Source organism: Eurypyga helias, unplaced genomic scaffold, assembly GCF_000690775.1.
Source record: "Eurypyga helias isolate BGI_N326 unplaced genomic scaffold, ASM69077v1 scaffold37064, whole genome shotgun sequence".
Classification (NCBI taxonomy): domain Eukaryota; kingdom Metazoa; phylum Chordata; class Aves; order Eurypygiformes; family Eurypygidae; genus Eurypyga; species Eurypyga helias.
The window spans coordinates 4,914-31,132 of record NW_010246249.1 but is presented as its reverse complement, the minus strand read 5'-3'; the positions used below and the strand labels follow the sequence as shown (position 1 = coordinate 31,132).

The 26,219-nt window shown below is 49.2% G+C and overlaps 2 protein-coding genes across 2 annotated transcripts; one reads left to right on the top strand and one right to left on the bottom strand.

Annotated features, from left to right (window-relative positions):
- Positions 1-221: 221 nt before the first annotated feature.
- On the top strand, positions 222-700 carry VOPP1 (vesicular, overexpressed in cancer, prosurvival protein 1; the record flags this gene model as incomplete). The annotated part of the gene is made up of 1 exon (XM_010150337.1): positions 222-700. A coding segment is annotated over one exon (186 nt), but the record flags the coding sequence as incomplete, so codon positions are not given.
- A 6,723-nt stretch (positions 701-7,423) lies between these two features.
- LANCL2 (LanC lantibiotic synthetase component C-like 2 (bacterial)) lies at positions 7,424-25,666 on the bottom strand. The gene is made up of 8 exons (XM_010150336.1): positions 25,555-25,666; positions 22,819-23,026; positions 19,987-20,134; positions 19,210-19,356; positions 14,594-14,776; positions 12,387-12,563; positions 8,965-9,037; positions 7,424-7,839 (listed from the first exon to the last, which is right to left on the bottom strand). Exons 1-8 carry the CDS (start codon positions 25,613-25,615, stop codon positions 7,724-7,726), a joined length of 1,113 nt encoding a protein of 370 aa, XP_010148638.1. The 5' UTR covers positions 25,616-25,666; the 3' UTR covers positions 7,424-7,723.
- Positions 25,667-26,219: the final 553 nt, after the last annotated feature.

The window sequence follows — 26,219 nt, the reverse complement described above, 5'->3', positions numbered from 1 at the left end:
CTCTGGATACAGCCCAAAACACTTCCATTCCATGCAAAACTGAAACTTTTTGGTGAAATTTCAAGAAGTGAACAGAGGTCTGCCAGCCTGGGGTTTTCTCTGAAACGGGGGAAAGGTGGCTCCTTGTCTCTGCTCTGATAAACACTTGGAGAAAACCTGTCCGGGTGCACAGGCCCTGGAAGAGCTCAATCCCCTGCTCCTGTTGATACCTTTTCTCTCCCTCAGGCTCACAACAACCTGGAATGCCGTATTACACAGACCCGGGCGGACCCGTGATGAATCCCATGGCTATGGCTTTCCACGTCCAGCCCAATTCCCCGCAAGGAAACCCGGTTTATCCACCCCCGCCTTCCTACTGCAACACACCACCTCCCCCTTACGAGCAGGTGGTGAAATCCTCCACGTGAGGAGACTCTGGCTCTCTGACCTGACTGTGGGAGAAGAAGGTGCCACCGGATAATGACGGAGATGGAGGGCACGTCCGCCCTTTGGAACACTTGCTAGTCCTCCAAGTCCTCTCCCCCTCCCTTCCCTGCACCTTTCCTCATTAAAGTTACTTGCAAAGGGGTGATTTTTAAATTTTTGTTGTTGTTGGGTTTATTTTATTTTTTTTTTTAGTAGAAGTGGGTTTTTTTCTTTGTCTTGGAAATGAGAGAAGTCGTCTTTGTAATGCTTTTAATGGAAACCTACATTTCAAACCTGTATGTCTTTCTCTTTATTTACTGTCCGGTTAATTGCGCTGTGGCAGGCTACCGACAGCGGTTCCTTAAGCGACCCCGGTGTGCCGAGCACTCTCCTAGAGACCCCGCAGGAAAAAATGCCCTCACCCAAGGGAAATGACCAGGAAAAGAGGGTGCAGAGAAGAGGCAGGGCAATGCCTTTACCAAAAATGGTGACCCCCATCTTTTCCACGTTGGTTCTGATGCACGGCAGAAGGGCGCGGTGACGGAAGGCGCTGTGACTGAGCACCCACCTTGGCCGAGTCACGGCGGGGGCTTTGCCGGGTGCCCTGGGAAAGAGGGAGTCGTTACTTAACGCGATGCATCTCAGGAGTGAAGGACCTGGACTGGAGTTGTTTTTTGACTCTGCCTGTGTGGGCGGCATCCTGGCTCCCCTGGTTTTGCCAGCAGCGGGGCTGTGGGAAACAGCCGATGGCGGCAGCGAGAGGGAGGTGTTATAACCTGAGCGCTGCTTGTGCCGCACGTGGGTACGGAAACACGGGTACGTTTTCTTCCCTCAACTGGAAAATAGTTACAGTAAGAGCACGCTCCAGGTTTGCTCCCTTTGACCTTGACGGGAGTTTAGTCCCTGAGAAACAGGAGCTTTCGTTGCGCTCTTGCTGCTGGCACAAGGAGTACCAAGTAGGGCTGCCATCTCCAGGTGACGGGTCCGTACAGCCCCTCTGCTCGCTCGGCCAGGCAAGTCAATAACTTCTGGGGGCCTGGTGCTTAAGAGCCGATCCTGTACCTGATGCGCAGATGGTTTGGCTTTCGATGACGCTTGGCTCCTTGTGCGTCTTCTGGTGAGCAGTCCCAGGATTCCCAGCTCACGGACTGATGCTCGTGGCTGAGTGATCACAAGTCAACAGCCCCAAGTAAGCACAGAGCCCCTGTGCCTGAGCGGGCTGTCACACCCTCCTGTGCCTGGCCAAAACGTGAAGCCACTCCGCGACCTGACGACGTACGGCTGGACCTTCTCCCTTCGTGCACAACCAGAGCGACAAAAAGAAGACGCCGTCGCCTTCTGCTGCTGAAGGACCTGCAGGAACCGCACAGCTGAGGGTTAGGAGTCCCGCACGCTCCTTTCGGTACCGGGGGACCGCCTACTCGCTGCCCACGCACTGACTGTACCTGTGTCACTCCAGCCGGGGCACGGGAGGCACCGGGGGGTTTGGAGTAACCTGAAATCCCGGATTGCACAGGGAGCCAAAGCTGTCGGTGCGTGCCGGTGGCTTGCGAGGACTCGGTCCTGGGCGGCGGGCTGGGTTCGCAAACTGGCAGAAAGGAGCGTCCCTTTTACTATGAACGTGAATCTCACCGCAAACCCCTAAGGGTCGCTCTTTCTCACAGCTGCTGGCGGAGTCGGCAGCCCTCTGGAGCAGCGCTGGTTTTGGAGGAGCACGTTCCCGCGGGCCTGACTTGGGGGAAATGGTGACTGAGGCATTCCCTTATCGGGCATCGTGGTAAGGGACAAGGCCGAGTACTCCTCCCTGTGCGGTGTAGGCTCGGCGGAGAGGAAGGACCGTTTTATACAGGGTTACCGTGCCCGCCTGCGCACCACCACGGTGCGTGTGGTCCGAACGCGCGTGCGCTCGACGGTGAAAGCTGCGTGCGTCACTGAACACGGCTGTGTATGTGTGACGTGAGAGAGGTGGCCTTCAGTCCTTGTAGGTGACGCAAAGTACCGATGGCGGCTGGCGTTTTCCTGGACACGTCGGATAGAAGCCGTTTATAGCGAAGTCTTAACGCTGTACGCGGAAAATTGAACTTCTGGCCAAGTTTTCCTCAAGTCTGGCTGGTTTGTCTGCTGGTGTCGATGGGTGACACTACCTGTTAGAACAGATGCGCTCCGGCTAGCAAACTGGTGTGGGCAGCCGTACGAATTACTGGCCAACTGTTTACACACCTTTCCTCTTGTTGCCTCGCTTTGGGATTTTTTTCTTAAATTTTCTTTTTTTTCCCCTTATTTCTTTCCCTCCTAGTATAAAAAAGTGGGGAGAAAGAAGGGAGAAGCCCTGTAACTTTGGTAGGGTGACGCCAACGATAGGAAGTTGACTTGGACATCGTGCGTTTTGCGGGGTTGGGTTGGAGGATGGATGGAGCAGAAACGGGTCTTTCTCCAGCCTCGGGGGGGGGGCGTCTGTTGCTCATAAATCTTGTGCAGGTTTTTCTTTTGAAATGCATTTTATTAAAGTAAGATTGGATGTTGCTGTACCTCTGGCGCTCTTCATTGCTCCTTCCTGAGCTGGGTGTTTGAAGTTCCTTGTGTTACCAGGTGCGTGATCGCATGCCTGCAGCGGAGGAGGAAGGCAGGGGTAGTGCCTGGTTCCTGCAGGGGCGTTTGGTACCCAGGGTTTTAATGCCTCGGGCAGAACGGAGATGCTTAAGCCGAGCCACTGAGCTCAAGGCGGGAGACAGGAACATAAACAAGGTCCTTCCTTCAGTTGTGCGCCCTCAAAACGTGTCTCATGCCTGGGAAGAGGCAGCAATCGGGATGAACGTGTAAGGAAACCGTTGAGGTCTCTGCTGCTGCGTTCCTGGCAGAAATGGGAATGAGAAGGGCGTCAGTTCCTTTCTGCCACGATGAAACGTCCAAGCCCCCGGCACCACTGGGGACTCCTGGCACACTGCATGTGGCTGGTCCAAGGTTTGTGCTGCAAGCCCAGGCTGCGCGGCAGGATGGGAACCTTCCCCTTTCTGGGGCTGGGCAGCTGGCTTGCAGCGGGAGGTTTCAGTGTCGGTGGCATCTCCCCCTGAAGAGGCACAAAGGCTACGGATGACTGGTTGTGCCCCGCGCCCTGGGGATGGTGTGGGGAGGGAGGGAGCAGAGGTCTCATTTAAAGGACCCCGTGATCCTTGCATGCAGCTTGTGCTTCCAGGTACGCTGTCATCATTTGTCTCCAAAGGACTATCAGAGGTGGAATTCCTGGAACGCTGCATCTCTCAACAGGGAGTCACCCACCTCCTCAGGCAGCAAACCTTCCAAACCTTGGGTGTTTTCAGGGACCTGCCCGTGTTTCTGAGCAGGTTCCATCCGCTGCTTCCTCTTCCACCATCACTGGCGAGATGGAAAATTCCCATGTGCTTTCCTTCCACTTAGCCGTGCTCTCAGCCGCGTGATGATGACGACCAACACCCCATCTGCCCTGCCCCCTGCCACCCTACCGCTGTCCCACCAGCCCCGTGTCCCCCTCGTTCACCTTGTGCAGACTCTGCTCTCCAGCCGGAGGGAACACGCGATTTCTGGGATGTTTTTCCGGTCATCAATTGGGCCAGTCTGGCTACAGGTACTAAAACACCTCGAGTTTTGTTCTGGATTATGTTACATCGATTGGCTGCCTGATGAGCGCTAAGGGTAAACGCTCGGGACAGACGTATCCCCACTCCTCCACTCCCTGGAAGCGCATCTCTGGCGGAACAGACCTTAAATCTGCTCCTGAGCTGCCTGTCACATGCACTGCAGATGGGGGGTGGGGGTGCACAAATGCTCAGCTCCATAGGTTTGGGAAGAAAGCTCAATCCCAACCCCGATCGGCTTTCCTGGAGTCCTGCAGGCCCATCTGAGGTGGGGAGTGCCATGGAGAGGATTGTGGTTGGGGATGGGCATGAGCCGGCACCGACCGAGGGACCAGAACGATCTGGCTTCCATCAGTAAAGGCTCCATGGTAACGGGTGAGCTGTTAGTAAGTTTGAGGGTTCGGAAGGCGCCCCAGATCGTGGGAGAGGGGCAGACATCACCTGCAGCGCCTCCTGGGAACGGGCAGGCTACTCACGGGATGTGCTGGCAGCAGGAGGGCACCAGCCCTGCCGTCTCTCCTGGGGGCTGCCAGGCAGCTGCTCCCGTTTCCTTATCGCTCCGAGGACAGACACTGCAGAACAGAACGGGAAAAGACAAGCTGCTCTGTTTCGGGGGTGGGTTTTCCTCCTGGGAGCCCTGTGCCAGCTGACGCTGCTGTGGAAGCAAACAGCCGGGACTACGAGCTTTCCCGGCAGCGCGGCACACGGAGGGGCAGAGGGAGCATGGCTCTTCCTTCCCTACTTCAGCAACAAACCCCCGGCGGGTCAGTTCCGTAGGTCCAGACCCAAGGGGCCACTTCGGCACACGGGTCAGCCCAGGAGATGAACCACTTTGTCAGGGATGCCCGTGCCCTCCAGCCAGGCATTTTTCCTGGTCCATCTAGCGCATCCCCGCCCATTCAGGGGCTGAGCGAAATGGGGTCGAAGGCTCCGTGGGAGCCATCCCTTCTGATGCCCTTGGGGATTTCGGCGTAGGGGATTTTACTGTTGTTCCTACAGGGTGGGACAGCGGAGAAAGCAGAGGGAACAGGGACAGGCAGCCTCTGGTGCCAGCGCTGGCGGATGGAGGCAGCTCCTTAGCGGCACACAGGTGGAGTTTTGGCTTTAGGGAGCAAGAGAGGTCACAGAGAGAGCCGTGTGTATCGCTGTGTGTATCCCTCGCTCCGGATTTTCCTCTTGCTGCCTACCCCATGCTGGCTCCTGCGCCTGTGGAGCGACACCGACTGGAACAATGGGGGGAAGAGTCAACAATTTCACCAGGAAAAGACAAATGCTGCATCGAACCAGACATGCTGCCCCTTGCTTGCAGCATACCTGAAGCTTTAACCTTCTGTTAAAGCCGGGCTGGACACAGACACCCAGCCTGGGAAACTGATGATCGGCAGCTGGAATGAGAAACAGGAAGGAAGGAGTCTGACAAAAAAAGAAGAATCACGGGAATGACCACCACACAGCTCTTTACTGAGAAAAGCAAAGAACAGAACATCAGCATTTTGTGGTTTTCCTTTTTTTTCCTGCCTAACGAGCGTCTCCACTTAACAACACTACTGCAGCAGACGGACTATTACGCACGGACAAAGCAAACCAGGGAACGTGAAGACATTTTCCACACTTCTCGTTTGACTTCCACTGTTTTTCCCCTTCACGGAATAGCCTTTCTTAACGGGGCCCCCTGGGTAGCCCAACGGGAAGGAGGAGCCACGGGGAAGGTCGCATCGGGGGGACGAGGCAGACACGCTGTCAGCCGCTTCCCGACTCCATACATCTCCCATCCCGCTGAATCCCTAGAGGACTCTGCGCAGCAGAAGGCCGGCTGCGGTGCAGAAGGAGCTGGCAGCCGACCTGCTCGTTATTTCGCGGGGCGCATGCGAGCATCTTCGAGATCTGCTCAGCTTTACACTGGTTTAGGTGTGCATATACCTATCTGTTTCTTAAACCAGCAAGTTTAATTCCCGTTGGGCTCCAGGCGGCCCAAATCCCCTCCCACAGGTGCCATTCCAAGCTCAGCGGCCAAGGAGGGACGGATGCATACGGTCACCGAAGGAACGAGCCCAGTGAAGCGTTCGGCACCACACACAGTTGGGATGTGCCGGGAAGGCCGGTGGCCTCCGCCCTGTTTCCAGGTGGTTCCCGCAAACCTGGCAAGGCCCTTCCGTGTTAACCCACCCCCCCATGCTCTGCAGTGGAGGGGAAGGATAAAAGGGGTGGGAGTGGAAGGATAAAAGGGGTGGGGGTGATGGGAAACAGGATCAGAGCTGCCGCCTACCTCCTTCGTTAGGGTTTCTGCGGGACTCACCCTGGGCACGTTTCCTCCCTGGCTCATCTGCAGACAGGATCAGTGATCCATGGAGAACACCTCACTCGAGATGACCTTTCCCTCATCCCCAGCTGTGGAGAGCAGCAGCAGAACCCAGCAGGGAGGTTACCAACATCCCCACAGGTTTGGCAACAGGCTCTATGAAGTTCAAGGATGCCATCCGTCACAATCCCACCCGACAGCAGACACCCATTTAAATGAGCACCCGGAATGCCAGAGCACAGGGAGACCCAGGGGAAGGATGACAACAGAGCTGGAGTGAGAACACACTACACTTCCTTTTCCCAAGGAGTAAGTGCACTTACTACCTGGAACCCCTCAGCCTGCGATAAGTGTCCCAGCGTATCCCACTTCCCCCAAACCAAGCGCCAGATACTCCGGAGCACCCGGAGGCAGGTCTAGTATTTTACAACCCCACCACACTGCCAGGGGAAGCAAAGCACTAGCAGCACTCTCACAACTACAGGGGCTTTTTCTGAAGTTGACTGCGTCTTCAAACCCAAACAATTACAGCCTCCGGCAACAGTTTCATATTGCTCCTTCATCCCCCACGAGCAGCTGGTATTTGTGGCTCCTACCGTACCGTACGGGCTGAACACAGCAGGGCCAGGAGAAAGGGAAAGGCCCACAGCAGATCACCACCGCCTTGGTTTGGAGGCGTCGCTCCCCTCGAGTTAACAGCACGAGAAACTGCCCCGACGGCCTCCCTCACGCATCTGTGCGCCCGCTGCGGGATCGGCTCCAGACAAATCCAAGTACAGGGGAGGAGAAGCGCGGTTATGCTGTCCCTGCTCCGCTCTTGGTGGCAGCGGGAGGTTAGGGCGGGTGACTCCACTTTCAGCGTGTTAAACTCGCACCTCTTCATCAAAAAAAAGGCTGATCTCCATCACCTCAGCATCTGGGGACTGTGAAGAAAAACGCAGAAAAAGGATTTTTCATCTCTTTTGAAAGTCGGCAGCTCCCCAGGGAGGCTGGGCACTGTCCTGCAGCGAGCTCTCCGGCGTGAGGTGGAAGAACCACACAGCAACGCCACTGTCGCGAGTCGCGAGCCGGGGGACAGGACGGGGATTCACACAGAGACCAGCTTTTTGCTAACAACAAAAGACTCGGATCAACAGACAACACCAATAAACATGCAGAGCATGTCAAAGACCTGAAGAAGACAAATACATGGGAAGAGAGAGAGTTCAAAACTTGACTTCTCCTGTCCTACGTCTGAAGGCTCTTAACAGAACTTAAATGCGGCTTCTCCAGTTCATGCTCTAATGACGTCATGGTCCTTTGGGGCAGGGGGGGGTGAGAAAAGGGGCTTATCCATCTGTCGGTTCAGTATCAGAGGCACTAAACAGTCTCATCTCTTTTGGCATCAGTTTCCTTTCAAAACGATCTTTTAGCTGTCCTGTTCCACTTTGTTTTCCCTCCTTTGAGGTCCAAGTTCAAACGCTGGAAACTGGGAAGTCTCCGGTACTGAAATATCCGACAGGAAGTGAATAGCTCCAGCCATGCCTAAAACATAACGAGGAAGAGATCTTTAGGCATCTTTGACATTACAACAGCACAGTTGAGAGCAGAGGCCACAGCACCTGTCTGAACACCTCCTCACCAGACCTTTTTTAGAGCAGGTGAACTTACCAGAGACTCACAGAATGGTTTGGGTTGGAAGGGACCTTAAAGCCCATCCAGTTCCAACCCCCCTGCCATGGGCAGGGACACCTTCCACTAGACCAGGTTGCTCAAAGCAAAAAGTTGTATGTCAGCATTAAAGCACAGATCAAGCTATTGTGGGCATTAGTTCACCTTCCTAACAAACATCAGAGCTCTTCCGGAGCAGGCTGCACGCCTGCTTTCCCCCTCTAAGAGTGCACGCAGGGGAGCTCTCCGGAATAACAATACTTCTACTTTTCTCCCTTAAACATTAAAGGACAACTCTATGTAGAAGGGAGGCATGTAACGACTGCTCTCTTGTGGTCACACCTTGGATTGGTTTATTTGTAAAATAATCCTATTCGGCCTGCTGTAATTTCAGGGATTTGGGATAGGTGGCACACCAAGCTCATTGTTCATGAAGCAGCTACTTGAAATCCTGTGCCTATGATTCCGAGGAACATTTTTGAACTTACAGAAAAGCCCCGAAGAACTCATCAATTTTTTCAGTTCAAGTGATTTGGGTTGCTATTAAAACCAGCTTTTCCTTGCTTTAGTGTCACAGCAGGGAAGGTCTCGTTCTGACAAGCTACAAGCTTCTCGTTCTACAAGACTGGAGACCCCTCCCCACAGCTGCTCCTCTGCAGCACCACCTGCAGCAAAACTGCTGCCCGGATTTCTGTTCCCTTTAAGCATTACGACATCAGCCCAGCCGAATTTGGTTCAAGAACGACAGTGGCACTGGCTTTACGTTGGAAACTGCCAAAACGCAACCAAAAGTGAAAGTCGTGAGAGTGAATGGTCTTATTTTGTCTTTTTCTCCCCCCCTCTTATTTTAGGCAGAGGTGGTGGTAGGGGGTGGGTCTATTTTTAATAGTAGAGGAACCCACCAAACATTTCCCAACTCCCAAGCATGTGCCAAAGCTTCATGGTTGCCCTTCTTTTTTGTATTATACAGTAAAACCACTTCCAACACTGTCACTTTACCTTCAAAGAGAGAGTAAGGTCGGTCAGGAATACGACATCCATGTGCACCATACTCCAAACACCATTCAGCAAACTGGGGAAAACACAAAAAAAACCCCACCATTATTTTATTTAAATTTAAGACCATTAAATGCAACCTTGAGTATCTGCATACCTTGAACTGGGACTAAACATAAAACAGTGTAAGCAGAGACACCAGACAAATCACCGTCTGTCCCACCTCTGCAGTGACACGGTTGCAATTCGGCTTTAGGACACGTATTTCCACAGGACGAGCTCCAGTTTGATAACAGCATAATTAGGTGGGCTGTACTTCACCTCTCTTTTCTATAAATCCACCCTTCCGCATGCCAATGAAAAACGCTGTGAGAACAGAGACTCAATTTCAAGGGCAAATTTTTCTAACACTGTATCAGTTTCTCACCTGTCTTGGTGCTTAATTTATCCACAATTAGGGCTCAGGGTTGTTAGCTGCATTTTGGTTTTCTTTCCCTTCTACGGACCGATGTAGAATATTGAATCTCTAGCTGCCAGTACTCAGTTTTATTTATTCTTCTTCCCCAAGCCTTATGAAAAATCATTCTAAATACAGTTAGATAATGACAGTCATCAATATTTTGCTGCAGAAGGTGGGACACCGTTAAAAAGAGGTCACAGTGTCTGGTTTGTGTTCAGCCAGCACTTCCGCAGTCGCTACATCAGACACACACAGGGCTTACGAACCACATCTGGATCATCTCGTTCCCCTTCATGGCTCCCCTGAGCATCTGGATGGGACCACAATACCCCCGGCATTTCTGTGCTTGGAAGCAAATCACTGTTTATTCAAAATACAGTATGAGGATTCCTACAGAGCAAAAGAACTGCAGGGTCTCTTCCTGCTCCCCCTGCAACTGGGGCAACCTGCTAGCAGACAGCTCATCCTACTGATTCGAAGGTGTCCCGGCTCCACAGTTGGAGCTATGTGGGGTGTGAGCGTGCCCATGCTGTTCCTGAGAACTGATGGAACATTTTTGGGCCCTCCCCATGGGTATGAATCTTCCAACCCAGGTTTAATTCTCCATGTGAGGGCAGAACGCCTCTGTGGCACGTTTCTAAACTACAGCCAATTCCTGCAGCAACCACAACTCACCGCACGCCAGCCTTTGTTGTTACTGCCAGCCTGGGAACTGCAGCCGAGGTTTAAAAAATGCACCCGGGTCTACCGGGGCATAACCGTCATTCACAGCTTCAGCACAACCAACAGCCCCAGGAACCCACAGGAACATCTGTGTTAAACCAAGGGGGAACAAAAGTCTCTTCGAGCAGGCAGACACCTGCCGCTCTGTCACACAGACCAGGCATGCTTGCCGTCAGCTGCCGTCTCATCACGCTGCTGAGCGGCACAGGGCTCGGATGCTCTCTGCATCTCTCCAGGATCCCTGCCTGGAGCCCGGGATGCCACAGCCCCTCTCTCACAGCTAGGAGCAGCTCAGCCTCCTGGGAGCCTGTCTGATAGCGCTGGAGAACAGCTGCGAAGCCGAAAGCGAGAAGCACAAACCAGGGGGCTGTGAGCCACAGCCTTTCAGGCTCTCCAGGTTCATTTGTGAAACAGTTTTATGGCTCCCAAGAGGTAACCAGGGATTCCTGGCCAGACTCCTTCCCCTGGGCCTCATGTTTTCCGTGTGAGCAAACACCCCTGGGAGCCATCTAGTTCTCTGAGTTCCATGCCTTTACGTACCAACACGGCGTGCTCTTGCTTCCCTGCATGCCCTGGCTCAGAGAAAGTTTTGAGAATGCCAAAGAGAAGTGAATTCCTCTCTCCGTTTCAAGGTTTTCCCTGCGAGGACGGGCCTGACAACGCTGGAGATGCTGAAACGCAGGATGGCTGCGATACCCGGCCAGACACGACTGCTGGGCACCCCTAGCAAACGGTCTTTGGCCACTCTGCCACATCTTCCTTCTCCAAGGGGTTTTAGGTGTGAAACAGCCTCTTCCTTCTTGGGCTTTGAAAGATATCTGCTTGCTCTTCTCCAGCTTGGTACGGGAGAACGTCATGGCTCTCCTGGGCCAGAAACGCCAGCCCAGCAAGGAGCTGCACTAGCATGGGGGATGACAGGAGAGCCCGACGGCTGTGCCGACGGCAATGCCTGCGGCTGCGGCTCACGCGTCAGCAGTGGGTGAGGTCATACATTTGCCATCGGAGTGCTAGGGGTTTATTACGTTCTCCAGGATGCCTGTGGGTGTCCTCACGGCAAATGTAAGGTCAGACAGGCAGCAACCTTTTAAAGCCCTGCTGACAGAGGACAGGTTGGCAGCGGAGATGAATACCACAGCTTTACACATGGCCAGTGCTCATCTGAAAGCACCTAAGAAGCAACTCATCAAATTTTTCATTACCATACTTTTTAAAAGGTCTCAGCTCAAGAGCTTTGAATGCAATATGAAACCTAATATCCATGAATTAAGTTGAAAAAACCCTCCAACAAACCAAACCAATGCCAAACAAAAGTCTTACGAGATGAAGGAACAGGCTGAGAAATCATAGAATCACAGAATGGTTTGGGTTGGAAGGGACCTTAAAGACCCTCCAGTTCCAACCCCCCTGCCATGGGCAGGGACACCTTCCACTAGACCAGGTTGCTCCAAGCCTCATCCAGCCTGGCCTTGGACACTTCCAGGGATGGGGCATCCACAGCTTCTCTGAGCAACCTGTCCCAGTGCCTCATCACCCTCTTGGGGAAGAACTTCTTCCTGATATCCAATCTAAACCTCCCCACTTTCAATTTAAACCCATTACCCCTTGTCCTGTCACTACAGGCCCTTGTAAAAGTCCCCCCCCAGCTTCCTTGCAGCCCCTTCAGGTACTGGAAGGCTGCAATAGTCAGAGCTAATAGCAGAACCTGGACAATGCCAGAAAAACTCTAAGTGTGTCTTCCTCTGCAATTTGCATTAATGGAAAAAAAGAAAAATCTAAGTGAGCAATTTAGTAACTGCAGTTCAGAGCTGTAAAAGCCTGAAACAGACACTAGTCTGAAAACAAATAGTTACATAAGACTACAAACAGTATGGCTTGAGGAGCTGAGCACAACAGTGGACGTCTCAATGGGGTAATTAGCACCACACAACATCAGTCTGTTATTGCTCAAGCAGGCTGATTTTCAGACTCTCTTTTCTTCTGCGTTAAGTGTTTAGATCCTCCTCCCTCACGGAACATCTGTGCATTTCACTCTGCGCACTAAGACGGCGCGTGCCCCACGTACGCAGCTGCAGCTGTCTGGTCAACCTGTGAGTAAAGGGGAGCGAGTGACGGGATGCTGATGTCCCGCACAGCCAGCTCCAGCTCTGGCAGCACAACAGCCTACCCCGATCCCAGTTTACTCTTGCACGGGCGTTAGGAGGTGAAAGGGAACGTAATTTTGTTGGGATGCTGCAGAGCTCACCTTGCAAGCTCGGTAGAGGTACTTTTTGTCCTGAGTTAGGTTATAGAGAGACAAGAAGGAGTAGCCATTGCCGGCAGTACCGTGGCAGATCCCGTATCCTTTTCTCAATAAACCTCTCTGCCAGATGACATCGCTACAGTCCATAGCGTCTTTCAAGTACTTATCCTCTTTAAAAGTCTGTGGAATAAAAACAGAGAATAAACAGACATAAACCAGGTGCTGATGAAAACAAAAGGAAGCTGGACTTGAGAGATGTTTTGCTGTCGGTATGTTTTTCCATATACAATTTATTCTGAATTTTAACAAGTCATTCATCATAAACTTGCCTTTCTTTTCTTATTATGTTTTTTTTCCTTTCCCTGCATGGAAAAAAGAAAGAACTACTCAAGTTTTTGTTTCTGAAATCAGAACCCCAGAGGAAAAACTCCAGTTCAAGGCCCTTGGATCTACAACCTATGATCTCTTTGAAGGGTATGTGCTCCTTTTTTGCTTCTCCTCTCCATTCCCAAACCACATTGTTGGATTTGAAATACACAAATGTAATTCTTGCCTCCAAGAAATGTAACACAGAATGCTGGCTACCAAACCTGGTCCTATCCTGGTCCTCCTGAGTAATTCTTCCTGGTTACTCAAGTCTGCCTTCAATTCCATGTAAAGAACGCACCATAGTGTCTCTTTGCATAGCACAGGGCTCTCTGGCTGTCCCAAGTACAAGGGGTTGCAGCCCCTTCAGGTTTTGTACTTTGACCAGTATTTGTACTGCAAATACTCTGAAGCACTAGCCACTCTGGGCAAAGGACCAATCTTGCAAAGCTTGCTGCGACTGCAGCACATTTTGGGCACAGAGACACCGTCGAGAAAGGAGACAACTAAAGGAAGTCATTTAGCTGAACACCATCTTTATAAGGCTACTTTTTTGCTCGTCTTTTCCCAACTCACTCTACAGATCAGCAAGACAAAAGACAAGTAGTAGCTGATGCACTCCTGCGGACGTAGCCCTTCAGAGAGGCATCCCCTGCCAGGCTATTTAATAAGGTCAGAGAAGCAATTAACATCCACAAGCTTGATAAAGAACGTCCCTCCCTCTGAACAGGGTTTGTTAGCTACTTAGCTGTAAGGCTTCAAGTTGAGGCCTGGCAGCAGCACTTGATTTCCAGGACAAACACTGCCGTTAGGGCAAGCATCCCTCTGCTCGCTGTGGATGCGCAGCCAGCGAAACATACTCCAGTTTTCCTTACTGCTTGGTCAAAAAGCAGACTATAAAAAGAAAAGCATCATCTGCCCCATCACCTTAAGCATAAAAGGAGGTCAGAAAGGAGACTGCTAAACAGAACTTGGTCCTATACCTCCTGCAAAACGTTTTGTGCTGGGGAAAGCGTCACATTGACAAGGAAGGGGATGGTGGGGGAGGGACGTCTGCAGTTAAGTCAACCTCCCACCACAGGCCAAAGAAAAAGCAACTGTGGCTGCTGTTGCATAAAGCAAGGCTGCAAGAGATTTACAGTTCCCATTTCAGGTAGGAGCATGAGTAATTATTCCATGAACCAAGCCTGCTTTTCATCAGCCCACCCAGAGGCCGACCAGGGAATCTGCCAAGGAGGGCTGACAAAAGCAAGAATCAATTTGCGTAAGTTTAATTAAATGGCATACGTTCAAGTGTCATGCAAATCAGAAGTGTACAACACAGAGAGACAAGAGAAAACCTAGTTAAGGATGGAGAAGAGCAAAGGGTAGGCTTGTGGTAGCTCAGGGGTTGCATCTGTACCCTGGAAGGGGCCTGGGATCTTTGCTCTGACATCAAGTTCTCAAGAGCTATATGTTAATAACGGAGTAATTTATGGAAGACATTCTTTGGCAAGACACATGAACCCACGCTTTATAAAACCAACATAACTCTTAAACTCTTGGGATGAAGATCCAAAGAATTTAGGTCAACGTTGTCACACCCAGGACTCCAATATGGAATTGTTTAAATACACGGCCCTTTTCCAAGGAAGCCTGAAGTCTAGTAACTACCAGCACCATGAGAAGCAATTTTACCCACTTATTTCCTCTTTACAAACATACCTTGTAAGTATTTTGAGATTTGTAGGTGCCTAGCCTAGGGTTCTGGTCTAGGTCCAGAAAGATGTAAAATGCGAACGGTACAATCTAACGGGTCTGCGTACCGGTCTCTGTGTAAAAAGGGGTCTCTAGGAACGATTCACCTTATAAGCTTGCATGAGCATGTGGATGACTCCGGGGGCACCATGGCACCAGTGAACCAGTCTGTCAGTCTCATTGCTCAGTGACGATGGGTAATTCCCAGATCTGAATTTTTTATGACGCACATAATCAATGCTTGGCTTCACCAGCTCTGTCAGGGTCTCCTGGTCCACATTTGCAATGGGCTAAAGAAAACATGAAAACAAACACCACCAAAACCATCAACAGCAGGACTAAAATTGTGCATCAACACGTGATTCTGTGATCTATTTTCAAGTAGCCTACATAAGTGCCCTTGATCCAAATACTTGGAATCACTTCATAAAGATTTAATTAACGGCTGCTCACAATACCCTTGCGAAGAGTGTTTTTACAGCTACTGCAGACACAAAGGAATTGGGGCACCAAATTACCTGTCTTACTGGAGGTGACACAGAAAGATTATGGAAGAACGGAGAACAGAATATGGATTTCAAGACTCCCAGGCCTCTCTTTATACCTCAAAATAGAGCGAATACTTGTAGGAGAAAGATGAGTTTGTAGATGTGTGACTCATAATCCACACAAAAAGCAATGGGTTACACGTTTAGTTTTAAATATAACCAACACAGACAAACTTGCACACCTGGCGAACGTTTATGAAGGTTATAGCCTTCCATCATTAACAAAACTCCCTGAAGCTATGGGCTATAATTGGGCCTTTCCAATTTCAGAAGCAACAGCTACTTCGCAAAGTATCTACATGTCTTTGTAGCACAAACTCAACCTTAGTTTGCTCCTCTGAATTTCCTTTTCTCAGTTCTTCTATTTCGCTTACAGCCTTGCCAAAAGGAGAATATATCCATCAATCTGCACACTCCTTGTAAGTAAAGGTTTAGAAGCCGAGTATCTGTTGGGTCTGCAGTTGTTCTTCGTTTGCATTTCGTCCACTACCAGCTCATTTTACAGTCTTTTCATAAGAGTGCTCTATTTTTACAAAGCCTACATGATTTCTAGAATTCCTGCAAGCTGTGGGAACAACTGCAGAAATTGAAGCCTACAGAAGCTAACAAATAAGCTTATTTTTTAAGATAATTTATCTCTGTTGTTGACTCAATGTCACACAGTTTTACTGTTCCCTACCCGCTCCACCATGTCTGCATGTGATAGGTGAGCAGCACACTGCCACATTTCGCAGTACTACAGCCAAACAGCTGTTATTTTCAGTAACCTGGAATAACTAAAAGCCTCTCTCTCACCCCAGCCAGGAAGCCTTTGCTGGACTTCCACTTAACAGGTCCCTCGAGCAAACCCCAACTGGGCACTTCTCCGAGCAGAACAGACACCTTCACGCTGCTAACCACAAGCACGCCTGAACACACAGCAGCTTTTTGTGAGGAACAGCCCGCAGCTCATCAGCCTGTGCTCGGATGCTGACCTGTGGCGTCGGGAAGCTCTCAGGGAAAGCTTGGTTACAGACAGGCACCAGCAGTAAATGCCTTCAGTCTTGAGCTGTGCAAGGCAAGTACAGCCCAGCCCAGCAGACTTGGCCTCGGGAGGTAAATCCAAGAAGAGCAGAGCTCTTTACAAACCTTCTTCTCACCCTGCACTTCCAAGAAGATGTGAGCACAAGTGAGTTCTCTACCCAAGTTGCTGAGGTTCCTAGCAACTACTGCCAACAGCAAAAAAAAAAGGAACCTGCCCTGACTCTCTGGCCAAGAGCAACGAGATGCCAAAAGGTGTTTTTGCCTCAGGGTTAGCAAAAGAGAACAGGATGAGAGATTCCCTAGCTGGCACTTGAGAATTCCCCCTCTGTATACCTCCTGGATGAATCACAGAATGGTTTGGGCTGGAAGGGACCTTAAAGACCATCCAGTTCCAACCCCCCTGCCATGGGCAGGGACACCTTCCACTAGACCAGGTTGCTCCAAGCCTCATCCAGCCTGGCCTTGGACACTTCCAGGGATGGGGCATCCACAGCTTCTCTGGGCAAGTTGTTCCAGTGCCTCCCCACCCTCTCCGTGAAGAACTTCTTCCTGATATCCAATCTAACCCTCCCCACTTTCAATTTAAACCCGTTACCCCTTGTCCTGTCACTACAGGCCCTTGTACAAAGTCCCCCCCAGCTTCCTTGTAGCCCCTTCAGGCACTGGAAGGTGCTATAAGGTCTCCCCGGAGCCTTCTCTTCTCCAGGCTGAACAAGCCCAACTCTCTCTGCCTTATAAATTAGTTATTTAAGACTGCTGCGATCCTATTCTTCTGATGGTGTTCTGTCAGTAAATCCAGCAATACACATTTCTTCATAAAGGTACAGAAACGATGATCACTGACCTTCACATCTCAGGCGCTATGTGGGATGCCCTTTTTTGTTATCAACCAACCACTCAACAAATCATCTCCTGAATTCTTTGCTGAAAATACAGAAAGTTTCCCCTCATTTGGCGTGGGAGGGATGGGGAAAAGATGGACTCCAATATGCCATCTTCTTCTGCAGTGGATGACTCAACTCCGCATGACTCACAATATTTAATGCATGGTGAAAAGACAGTAATCTAATGCTGCATAAACAATGGCTTTGTGGAAATTCTTAAAAGCAGCAATTACACGAAAAGGAAAAGATAGTTATGGTTTCAACATGTAGACAGAGTAGCTTCTGCTTAAACCAAAAAGCACTGCGCAATTAGTTCTGCTATTAGCCTTGAATCGTAAATGAAGGATGGAGCCCTTAAAGAGGCTGTTTTAAAGGACTGGGTGTTTCTCAGAAAATCTAGCAGAACCAGGGAAGGAAAAATGGAAGCCAGGAAGATGAGGGAGCTGTAAAGGGGTGGACCACCTTGTTGGCAACACCAAATACCAGCTCCATCACTTCCGCAGTGAACATCTGTACACAGCTTCAGGCTGCGAGGAGATGCAGTCCTTCCACTTGCCTGAAGGAAAGTCATTCTGCATGAGCTGGTAGGAAAATTAACATTTACAAAGATGCACAGGCTGGCAGCACCTTTAACAACCAGAAATGGGTACAGTACAAATTTTTGCAGCTCTACAGCAATCTTCTACAATGAATCTTAAGGCTCGTTTTCCAGATTGTGTTACAGAAATAAGACATTTTTGTGGCAGGCCTGTGCCAACCTCATGGAGTTCAACACGGCCAAGTGCAAGGTCCTGCACCTGGGTTGGGGCAATCCCAAGCACAAGGACAGGCTGGGTGGAGAGTGGACAGAGAGCAGCTCTGAGGAGAAGGACTTGGGGGTACTGGTGGATGAAAAGCTGGACATGAGCCGCCAGTGTGCACTGGCAGCCCAGAAAGCCAACCATATCCTGGGCTGTATCCAGAGCAGTGTGGTCAGCAGGACAAGGAAGGGGATTCGCTCTCTCTACTCTGCTCTTGTGGGACCCCATCTGTAGTTCTGCATCCAGCTCTGGGACCCTCAACATCAGAAGGATATCGACCAGTTGGAGCGAGTCCAGAGGAGGCCACAGAGACGCTCCGAGGGCTGGAGCCCCTCTGCTATGGGGACAGGCTGAGAGAGTTGGGCTTGTTCAGCCTGGAGAAGAGAAGGCTCCAGGGAGACCTTATAGCACCGTCCAGTGCCTGAAGGGGCTAAAAGGGAGCTGGGGGGGGCTTTTTACAAGGGCCTGGAGTGACAGGACAAGGGGGAACGGGTTTTAATTGAAAGTGGGGAGGTTTAGATTGGATATCAGGAAGAAATTCTTCACGAAGAGGGTGGTGAGGCACTGGGACAGGTTGCCCAGAGAAGCTGTGAATGCTCCCTCCCTGGAAGTGTTCAAGGCCAGGCTGGATGAGGCTTGGAGCAACCTGGTCTAATGGAAGGGGTCCCTGCCCCTGGCAGGGGGGGTGGGACTGGATGGGTTTTAAGGTCCCTTCCAACCCAAACCAGTCTGTGATTCTATGATAAGCAGGTCTGTTTTGACAAACATCATAATCCTGTGTGAGAATCTCAGGGTACAGGGAAATGTATTTAAGTATGGGAAAGAGGAGGTATACTGAGGAGAGGAATCTCTCAGGACAACAGAAAAAGGAAAGTAGAGGTCATAAATGCACTAAGGAACATCAGATTTTTAGGGGATAAGTAAGATGAACATTTAAAGAATAAAAGCATAGTGAGGACTAATGTGTGATTAAGGATAGTTTTCCAAAAGCTTCAAGACACTGCAAAAAAAGCAGTCATCAGAAAAGAGAGGAAGAGCATCGAGGGCAGGAAGACAGGAAGCAGCAGCCATGCGCTCATTTAGAAACAGCAAAAAATCGAAGATTAAGAGCGATGAATGGTAAGTGAATACTTAGCTGCTCTAACTAAAGAAGAATTAAGTATGAGGATGAGGGAAGGGACTTCACTGTCTCTGCTGAGGATGGGAAACTTGAGCTCCCAGAACACTGGTGCTCTAAAACACAGCTCAAGGGTTAATTCACTCTAAGGCAAGGATAGGAGAGTCAGTTTTCTTTTGCCACAAGGGCCTGAGCTTCTCTGCTCAGTTCTGTGCTGCAGAGTCTAACCCCAAATCATGAGACCCTGCCCCAGCACAACACGGCACGTGCATGAAAGCCAAAAATAACATCTTCTGATGCAAGACAAGAACTCACTGGTGTGTCACACCAGCCCACAGCAGCCACCCTCACCTGCATGAGCATGTAATAGATCCCAGCCACTCCGTGGGCCGCTCCAACGTATTGCTTCCTGTGCCACTGGTACAACAGAGGACAACGGTCTGTTTTCCGCTCCTCCTTCGAAAAGTTTTTCCCCGATTCAATAATAGCATCTATTACCTGAGAAAGAGAACACACAACTTCTGTCTGTCTCGCTCTGATTCAGAGGTTTTTTGCTTTGTCATGACTAAAAAACACAGTAAAGAATAAGCCACAGTAAACAGTGATAGGACAATGATCTTCAATTCATTTGGTCCTGAGGGTCACAGTAGAAATGGGATTTTTTCTAAATTATGGCATCACTTACATGTCTAAGAGTAGAAATTTAATATATAAAAATTTCTGATCACTTTTTTCCAGGCCTGCCTTCTTTGGTACCTGCAGAACAGCTGTGCATCTTCCCCACACTGAATTCTCCTTCTTTCCACTTAAACACTTCCACATTTCTGTTTTAAGATTTTTCATTACAATTTTTCATCCTCAAATGCTCCAAAACTAGTTACGTATGAGACCCATTTCCACAGCCAGACACAGACCCACCTGCACTGACCTGTCTCGGTCACAGCTGGGCAGCAGGGAAAAGGGGAAGAGATTGGAAGGAAAGATTGGAAGGATGGATGAGACTGATTTTCCAGTTCTAGGCCCCTCTCCTTTCCACCATCCCTCTCTGAATCCCTTGAATTATGTGAAGGAGTGATTCCAGTTCAGCCTCACTGATGCTGTGGCACTGGAGAGAGAAAAGTCTCTTACCTCTTTGATAACAGACTGTGGGACAGTGTCTGGACCGATTTCAGTATTCAGGTACAGCAAGGCATACAGGTAACCTGCTCTGCCATAAAGCAGCTCATCTGGAAGTTCAGCATCTGTGCTTACGACTGTCCTTTGGAGCTGCAACAACCTGCATCAGACAAGGAAGGTGGTGAGAGAGAGCAGCTCCTCTAGAGACCATACTGGACTACGCATTGTGCCAGCCATCAATCAAACCAGAGGCAGAAGGAGTGCCGAAGCCCCGCAGCTTCCCCTCAGTCACCCCGAGTTCAGCTGGCTGCCAGGTTTACACACAGGAGGGCTGCACGCAGAGCAGGTTTGCACACAGGCAACTCGGAGCCAGAGCCAGGTGAGTATTCCTGCAACTATCAGGTTTTCGTGCAGACAGAAGCAGATGTACGGTTACAGGGTGGGGGCTCGAGGAGGCTGGACAAATAGGGAAACCTCCTGAAGCCTCTGGGAATTTCACCTAAGTGAGGACACTTAACTGTAGATGTGCAAGAGGGAAAAAACCAAACGCAAACCAAAAATCGCCCAAGCCATCATCTGGCACTCCCCCTCCCTAGACAACACGTTGTCTCCAATGTTTAGCAGCTCGGTTTTGAAAAGGGCACTGCTTTTACGCACAAGTGCTCTGCTTGCCTTTAGCAATGGGGAAAACACCACCTTGGGCTGGCCCTCACTACTCTGATCTGCTCCAAAGACTCTCTGCTATTACTCCACCAGTCTGCATTAGGACTGAGAGCTGTTTTCCTGCCCACTCCCTCCCCTCCCTGTCTCTGTCTTTGGTGATTGACAGTTGGATAAAACCATGGAGACGATCACATTTTTAACTGGGGGAGGAGGCAAAACAATCTGGATTAAGACTAAATTCAATCCCTTGCCCTCCCCCCGACACTTCTACTCGGCAGAAATGTTAGTATTAACATGATGCTGGAGCAAAAACACTGACCCCAATGGCTTATTCATGCTGCCACTGCTTAATACTAGGGAAAAAAAAACATAAAACCCAACCAACCAACCAAAAAAAGAAGAGTTTTATATTATCATTCCTGTCTTGGAACTACTCTTTGGACTTTGAATGATTTTCTTTTAAACTGTCCACTGTTAAGTTTTATCATTCAAATCATACAAATGGACAGCTACAAGATAAAGAGAAGTGTGGTCATAGATTACATTTTGACGTCTATAATGTACCACTCCACTGGTGCTGTGAATATATAGACTTGTAAACAAAAGAAGGAAGAAACAAATAGTCAAACCAACCTCCTTTTCAGTCCTCCTCCAGAAATGACTTTCCAAGGAGAGGCGAGATTTAAGAGATCTAATCTCATTGTGCGATGCTCATGTTTCGTGCCTCACAGCATCACTGCTTCCCTAGCTGCATCCGAGATGGCATGCCCCAGTTTACTGCCAGTTCTGAGAGCAAAACAACCCCAAACCTACCACCCACTTCCAAACTGAAATAATTCAGTCAGCAACAGCGGCAGAGATTGATCACACTAGGATTCTAGATCAGAAAGAGACCAATTATATTGCCAAATCTAAGCCGGAATGGAGCTGAGGACACAAGCCCAGTGCACAGCCTCTGGCAGGGTAAGGCATGCTGCCAGACCGCAGGTGCACTGCTGCTGCTGGACACAAACCCAACAGGGCTCCAGTGCTGCCAGCGTCAGCGGGACAGCAGGCAGCTCTGTACCAGCAAGGGATGGCCGTTCTCCGAGGAGCCTCTACATCTACATGGGACCTCTCAAGATATATGAAAACTATCCATAGGCTTGTAATGTAAGGTTTTGTGGGCTGCTTCTGAGATTGGTCTTCTGGGTTGAACTGGTTTGGGTTTTTTTGGAACATATTGTAAATTTTAAACACTTCGGCTGTGTTACAAAAGAAGTGTCTAGGAGACCGGGTTATTTTCTCTGGAAAAGAGATGCAGATTGACAGGGTGGTGAGTACCTGGCGGGGGCCAGGTAGTGACAGGACAAGGGGTAATGGGTTTAAATTGAAAGCGGGTGGATTTAGATTAGATATCAGGAAGAAATTCTTCCCGGAGAGAGTGGTGAGGCACTGGAGCAGGTTGCCCAGAGAAGCTGTGGATGCCCCATCCCTGGAATTGTCCAAGGCCAGGCTGGATGAGCCTTGGAGCAACCTGGTCTAGTGGAAGGTGTCCCTGCCCATAGCAGGGGGGTTGGAACTAGATGGTCCTTAAGGCCCCTTCCCCCCCAAACCATCCTGTGATTCTCTGATTTAGATTACTCTGAAAAGGGCCTGGAATTTTTGAGGCTACCCTTCCCAGGCTCTGAGCTCATTAAAGCCATTGCCTCTGACGATTCAGCACATGCCAACTCGTTGTTTTATTAAATTTTTGTTACATCTCAATCCGTGTTTCTGCCTCGATGTTTCCAGATCCCTGCAGCCCGTATGGTTTGTAATGAATCTAGGATTAAGACCCACGCCATACAGGAAGCGTCACATACGGCACAAGCACTACATATTGCCAATGACAAGTGTGTGGCTTTTGTTAAATGTCACTTCAATGTGACAACATCAAAACGTACACGCACTACAGATAAGGCCAGGACATCGCGTCCTTACAGCGACACAAGGCTCAAGATAACCTGCTAAACACCAATCAAGCGTAAGCCAGCTTAATAAAGATAAAGCCTATTTTGTATTCTTCTACTGAAAGCATATCAGGGGAGAAAGTGCCTCCAATTTTTAATCCTGTCCTCCAAAACTCCACTTGCTAATGTCACAGAACCAATGCTCTCTACTAAACGAAGGGCATGGCCTTCTCCACCATCGACCACTTACTTGGCAACACATTCTTTAGATTCGCTGTCATTTTTCAGCTTGTGATAAACTACTGCACCCACTGCCAGCGGCCCAGCATCGCCACAGAGGAAAGTAACTCTTCTGCCATTCAGATTGCGAAGGATTCTCTTCACATAATCGAGAGATCGCTGCAGATGGCTCTGGTTTCTCGTGACGCGGTACAGTTGCAGGTATAAGAGGGCAATGCCTGGAATAATCACATGAAAAAAGAGACACTCTCTTTTACTTTTTCTTCCAAGTACATCACACTTCCCTCTTTAGCACCTCTGAATCAGTAGCTTAAATGCAAACATGTATTTGGTCAACTAAAACGTGTCAGCCAAGGGTCCTAGCTTATGCAACAGGAAGGCATCAGGCCATCTATCTTGATTACATTTCAGTTGGGATTGTCACAGAAATACAAGATTTATCAGACCAAAGCCCAACAGTAGACTCACTATTTGCAGAGAATGGAGAAAATTCCTGACACAGGCCACAATGCTTGGTGAAGAAATCACTGCTAACAAGCATGTGTACAATCGAGTACACTGAGTGTACAATACTCAGCTATTATATGCAAGAAATTACTTACTTCCCATTAGATTTTTGAAAGGATCTTTTGATGAATTCTTTTTAATTCAACTTGCCAAGTTCTTTATAACCCTTAAATGTATTTCACAACAAGATTATGAGCTTCTACAAGTCAAGCTGGTTTGTAAAAGCCAGAAAGCAAATGAGTCCTCAGAGGATGCCAGAAGGTAACATCAAGCTTCACTCCCTTGAACTCATTAAATAGTTTTCCATTAAAACAAAACCAAACCAAACCTTTAAAATTGCAACCACGTACACTGCAGGAAGTGAAACAAAGCCACCTAAGTGGGAGTTTATTGGCCAGCTGCAAGCAGACTTGTGCAGAAAGAAGACATTTACCTCCTCTGCCCTTCTGCATCTCCAACTCCTGCTTCTGAGCATGGAGAGCACTCTCCTGAGCCACGGCTGAAGTGGAGAACATGTCAGGTCCACTTGGCTCCACAGAGGGGCTGCCTGAGAAGTATGGCACCACAGGAGTGCTGGTACATCCTCAGATGTACCAGACTGGCTTTGAACAAGCCTTTGTAGATAAGTCCAGGAGAAGAGCTGCACAGCTTGGATGGCTCAATTCAGAGGCATGGGAAGCTGTGGGCTATTTACTGATTTAAAGATGATTCACAAGTACAAGGTAATGCTCAGGACTGTGCACTGCCAGTAAGATTTGTCTAGACTTGGCCCATAACAAGCAGGGCAGCTGTTTTCAGCATTGCTTTTACTTTCCGATTTGCACACTAGCAAAACACTAAAAGGAACAAGTTTGAGGAGAGAGTATTTTCACTCAGTATTTTAAGAGCCAGATCACGTAAATATTTTTATTCCCAATCAATTCCACAGGAGCTTCAGAAGAACTTGGAATAACGTAGCTGCTGATCATTCCACAGGGTGGAAAAACCCTACTGTCACTAGACTGCGTCACTTCTGTCTCCTTGTTTCAGCTAATGAAGGCTGTATTACTTTTAGCTTATGACTCATTTTCAGCATGCTCTGGTTTATCAGCAGCAACTTCAGCTGTCAGTCACAGGCAGGACACAGCTCTTCGGGGAGCCGTCTTGTAACGTCAGCACGAGAGAGCCCACCACTTGAGGAGATCTGCACTCACTTAGCAGCCACTTGCTTTCAGACCTTAAAACACATCTAGCTTTAAGCCTGAGTTGTCTAAAACTTCCCCAACCATCCACCCACAGCACCATCTGTACCAAAACATCAAGAAGAAAGTAAAGAAGTTCTACCCTTTCATTGCCAGAATTAAGCCTGGAGAGCTCTTCCACGCTGCTCCCTCTCACGACACAAAGATAAAACCAGATCTCCTCGGGGCACATTTCAGACATGCTGTGCTAACAGCGTAATCATGCCTGGAGTGTGAGCTAGCCAGAGCAGGAATAGCATATGCTACTGTATAGCAAAGGGACACTTAAGAGGCCTAGAAAAGCGATTTGGCAGCCTGAAGAGCAGTGGCCACATCAGGCTTGACAACTGCAGGCTCTGCCTAAAGGAGGAGAAGGGCTTCCTCACGTTTGGATGGCATCAGCAATGCGACGCTAAATGAACGGCAGTGCCTAGCAAGATCCAGCACTTGGACGTGCCCGTTTATCTTCATGAACTTCACAATCCTACAAACCCACCTCCACACTCCCTCTCCTCAAATGTGCATTTTACCACTTTGGTACGGACAGCACAAGCACAGCTAAACTGTCCATATTCCGGATTTTAAGGCTCCAAGCTCCTCGGCACAGAACGTCTCCCTCCCGTCTTCTCCCTGGCAGTGACTAGAAGATGCTGTTACCATCAGACAACTGCTAACTAAGTCAGTTGAACAGGAAAAGGTGAAAATAACTCATTTTAAGAAAACATTAAAGAAACAAGAGGTAAGGCAAAAGAAAGAGCAGCCTTAGAAAATCCACTCCTTTAGCAAGATGAAAATCTCCATATACAAAAGTCTGCTATCTCCCTGTAAAGTTGCTGAAGTCAATGGAAATCATTCCAGCCAGTAGTGACCAAGGGTCCAGAGTTAAAAGAAACCAGCTCACACAAATGCCTGTATCAGAGTATTCCTGCCGCTTCAGTGAGAATATCAGAACCTCCTCCTGTGAATAAACCCAATTACATCATTTAAGAAACACTTCATTCAAATTCTAGCTTTCTCACCAGTCCAGCCAGTATAGGCAGAGCAATCGTGTGGATCTGCTGTCTTCAGCCCTTCCTCCATTTGTTGCAGAAGGTCCTTAATTTTTGCCTGGATTCGTTTTGAGAACCGAGCACTGACCTGAAAACAGGAGACAGGAGAAAAGGAGTGAGTCAGAAAACGAAAGAATCCAAGAATGCAAACTGTCTGCTCCACTTTCTTGTTTGGGAAAAAAAAAACCCCAAACCACCACCAAACCCAAAAAACCAAACACAAAACCAACTCGGGAATAAATACTAAATAAAGCAATCAGCAGTGTCAGGGTGGTTCATCTCAAGTGTGTCCCACGTACTGCACTCTGATTACGTATTAGAGTAAGTTATTAGTATCTACATTAGACAAAAATTATCTGGGGATGCTTTAAAGTCACATGAAGAACATCTACTGACCCTGCGACAGGCATATAATTATATGCTGCCTCTTATCTCGGGTTTTTCATACAGCAAGCAAAGCTTCTTTAAGCTGAGTAAACCGAAGACAACCATCTGCTGCCACTCCATGGGCCAGTACTCCACTCAGGGTCCTGGGACTAAGACCGTGTTATGGACAAAGACAGCACAGTGAACCCACAAGCCCGGTGCTATAGGTGCTTGCTCTCATACAAGGTCCCTGCACATCCTCTGAGGTA

What these genes read in the sequence shown, in the direction of transcription:
- LANCL2 (XM_010150336.1), bottom strand. Translation starts at nt 25,615, where the DNA reads ATGGAGGAAGGGCTGAAGACAGCAGATCCACACGATTGCTCTGCCTAT. An exon ending in TGCTCATGCAAGCTTATAAG is followed by an intron (nt 12,564 to 14,593) that starts GTGAATCGTTCC and finishes TTTATTCCACAG; the next exon opens with ACTTTTAAAGAGGATAAGTA. An exon ending in ACCTTACTCTCTCTTTGAAG is followed by an intron (nt 7,840 to 8,964) that starts GTAAAGTGACAG and finishes GTTATGTTTTAG; the next exon opens with GCATGGCTGGAGCTATTCAC.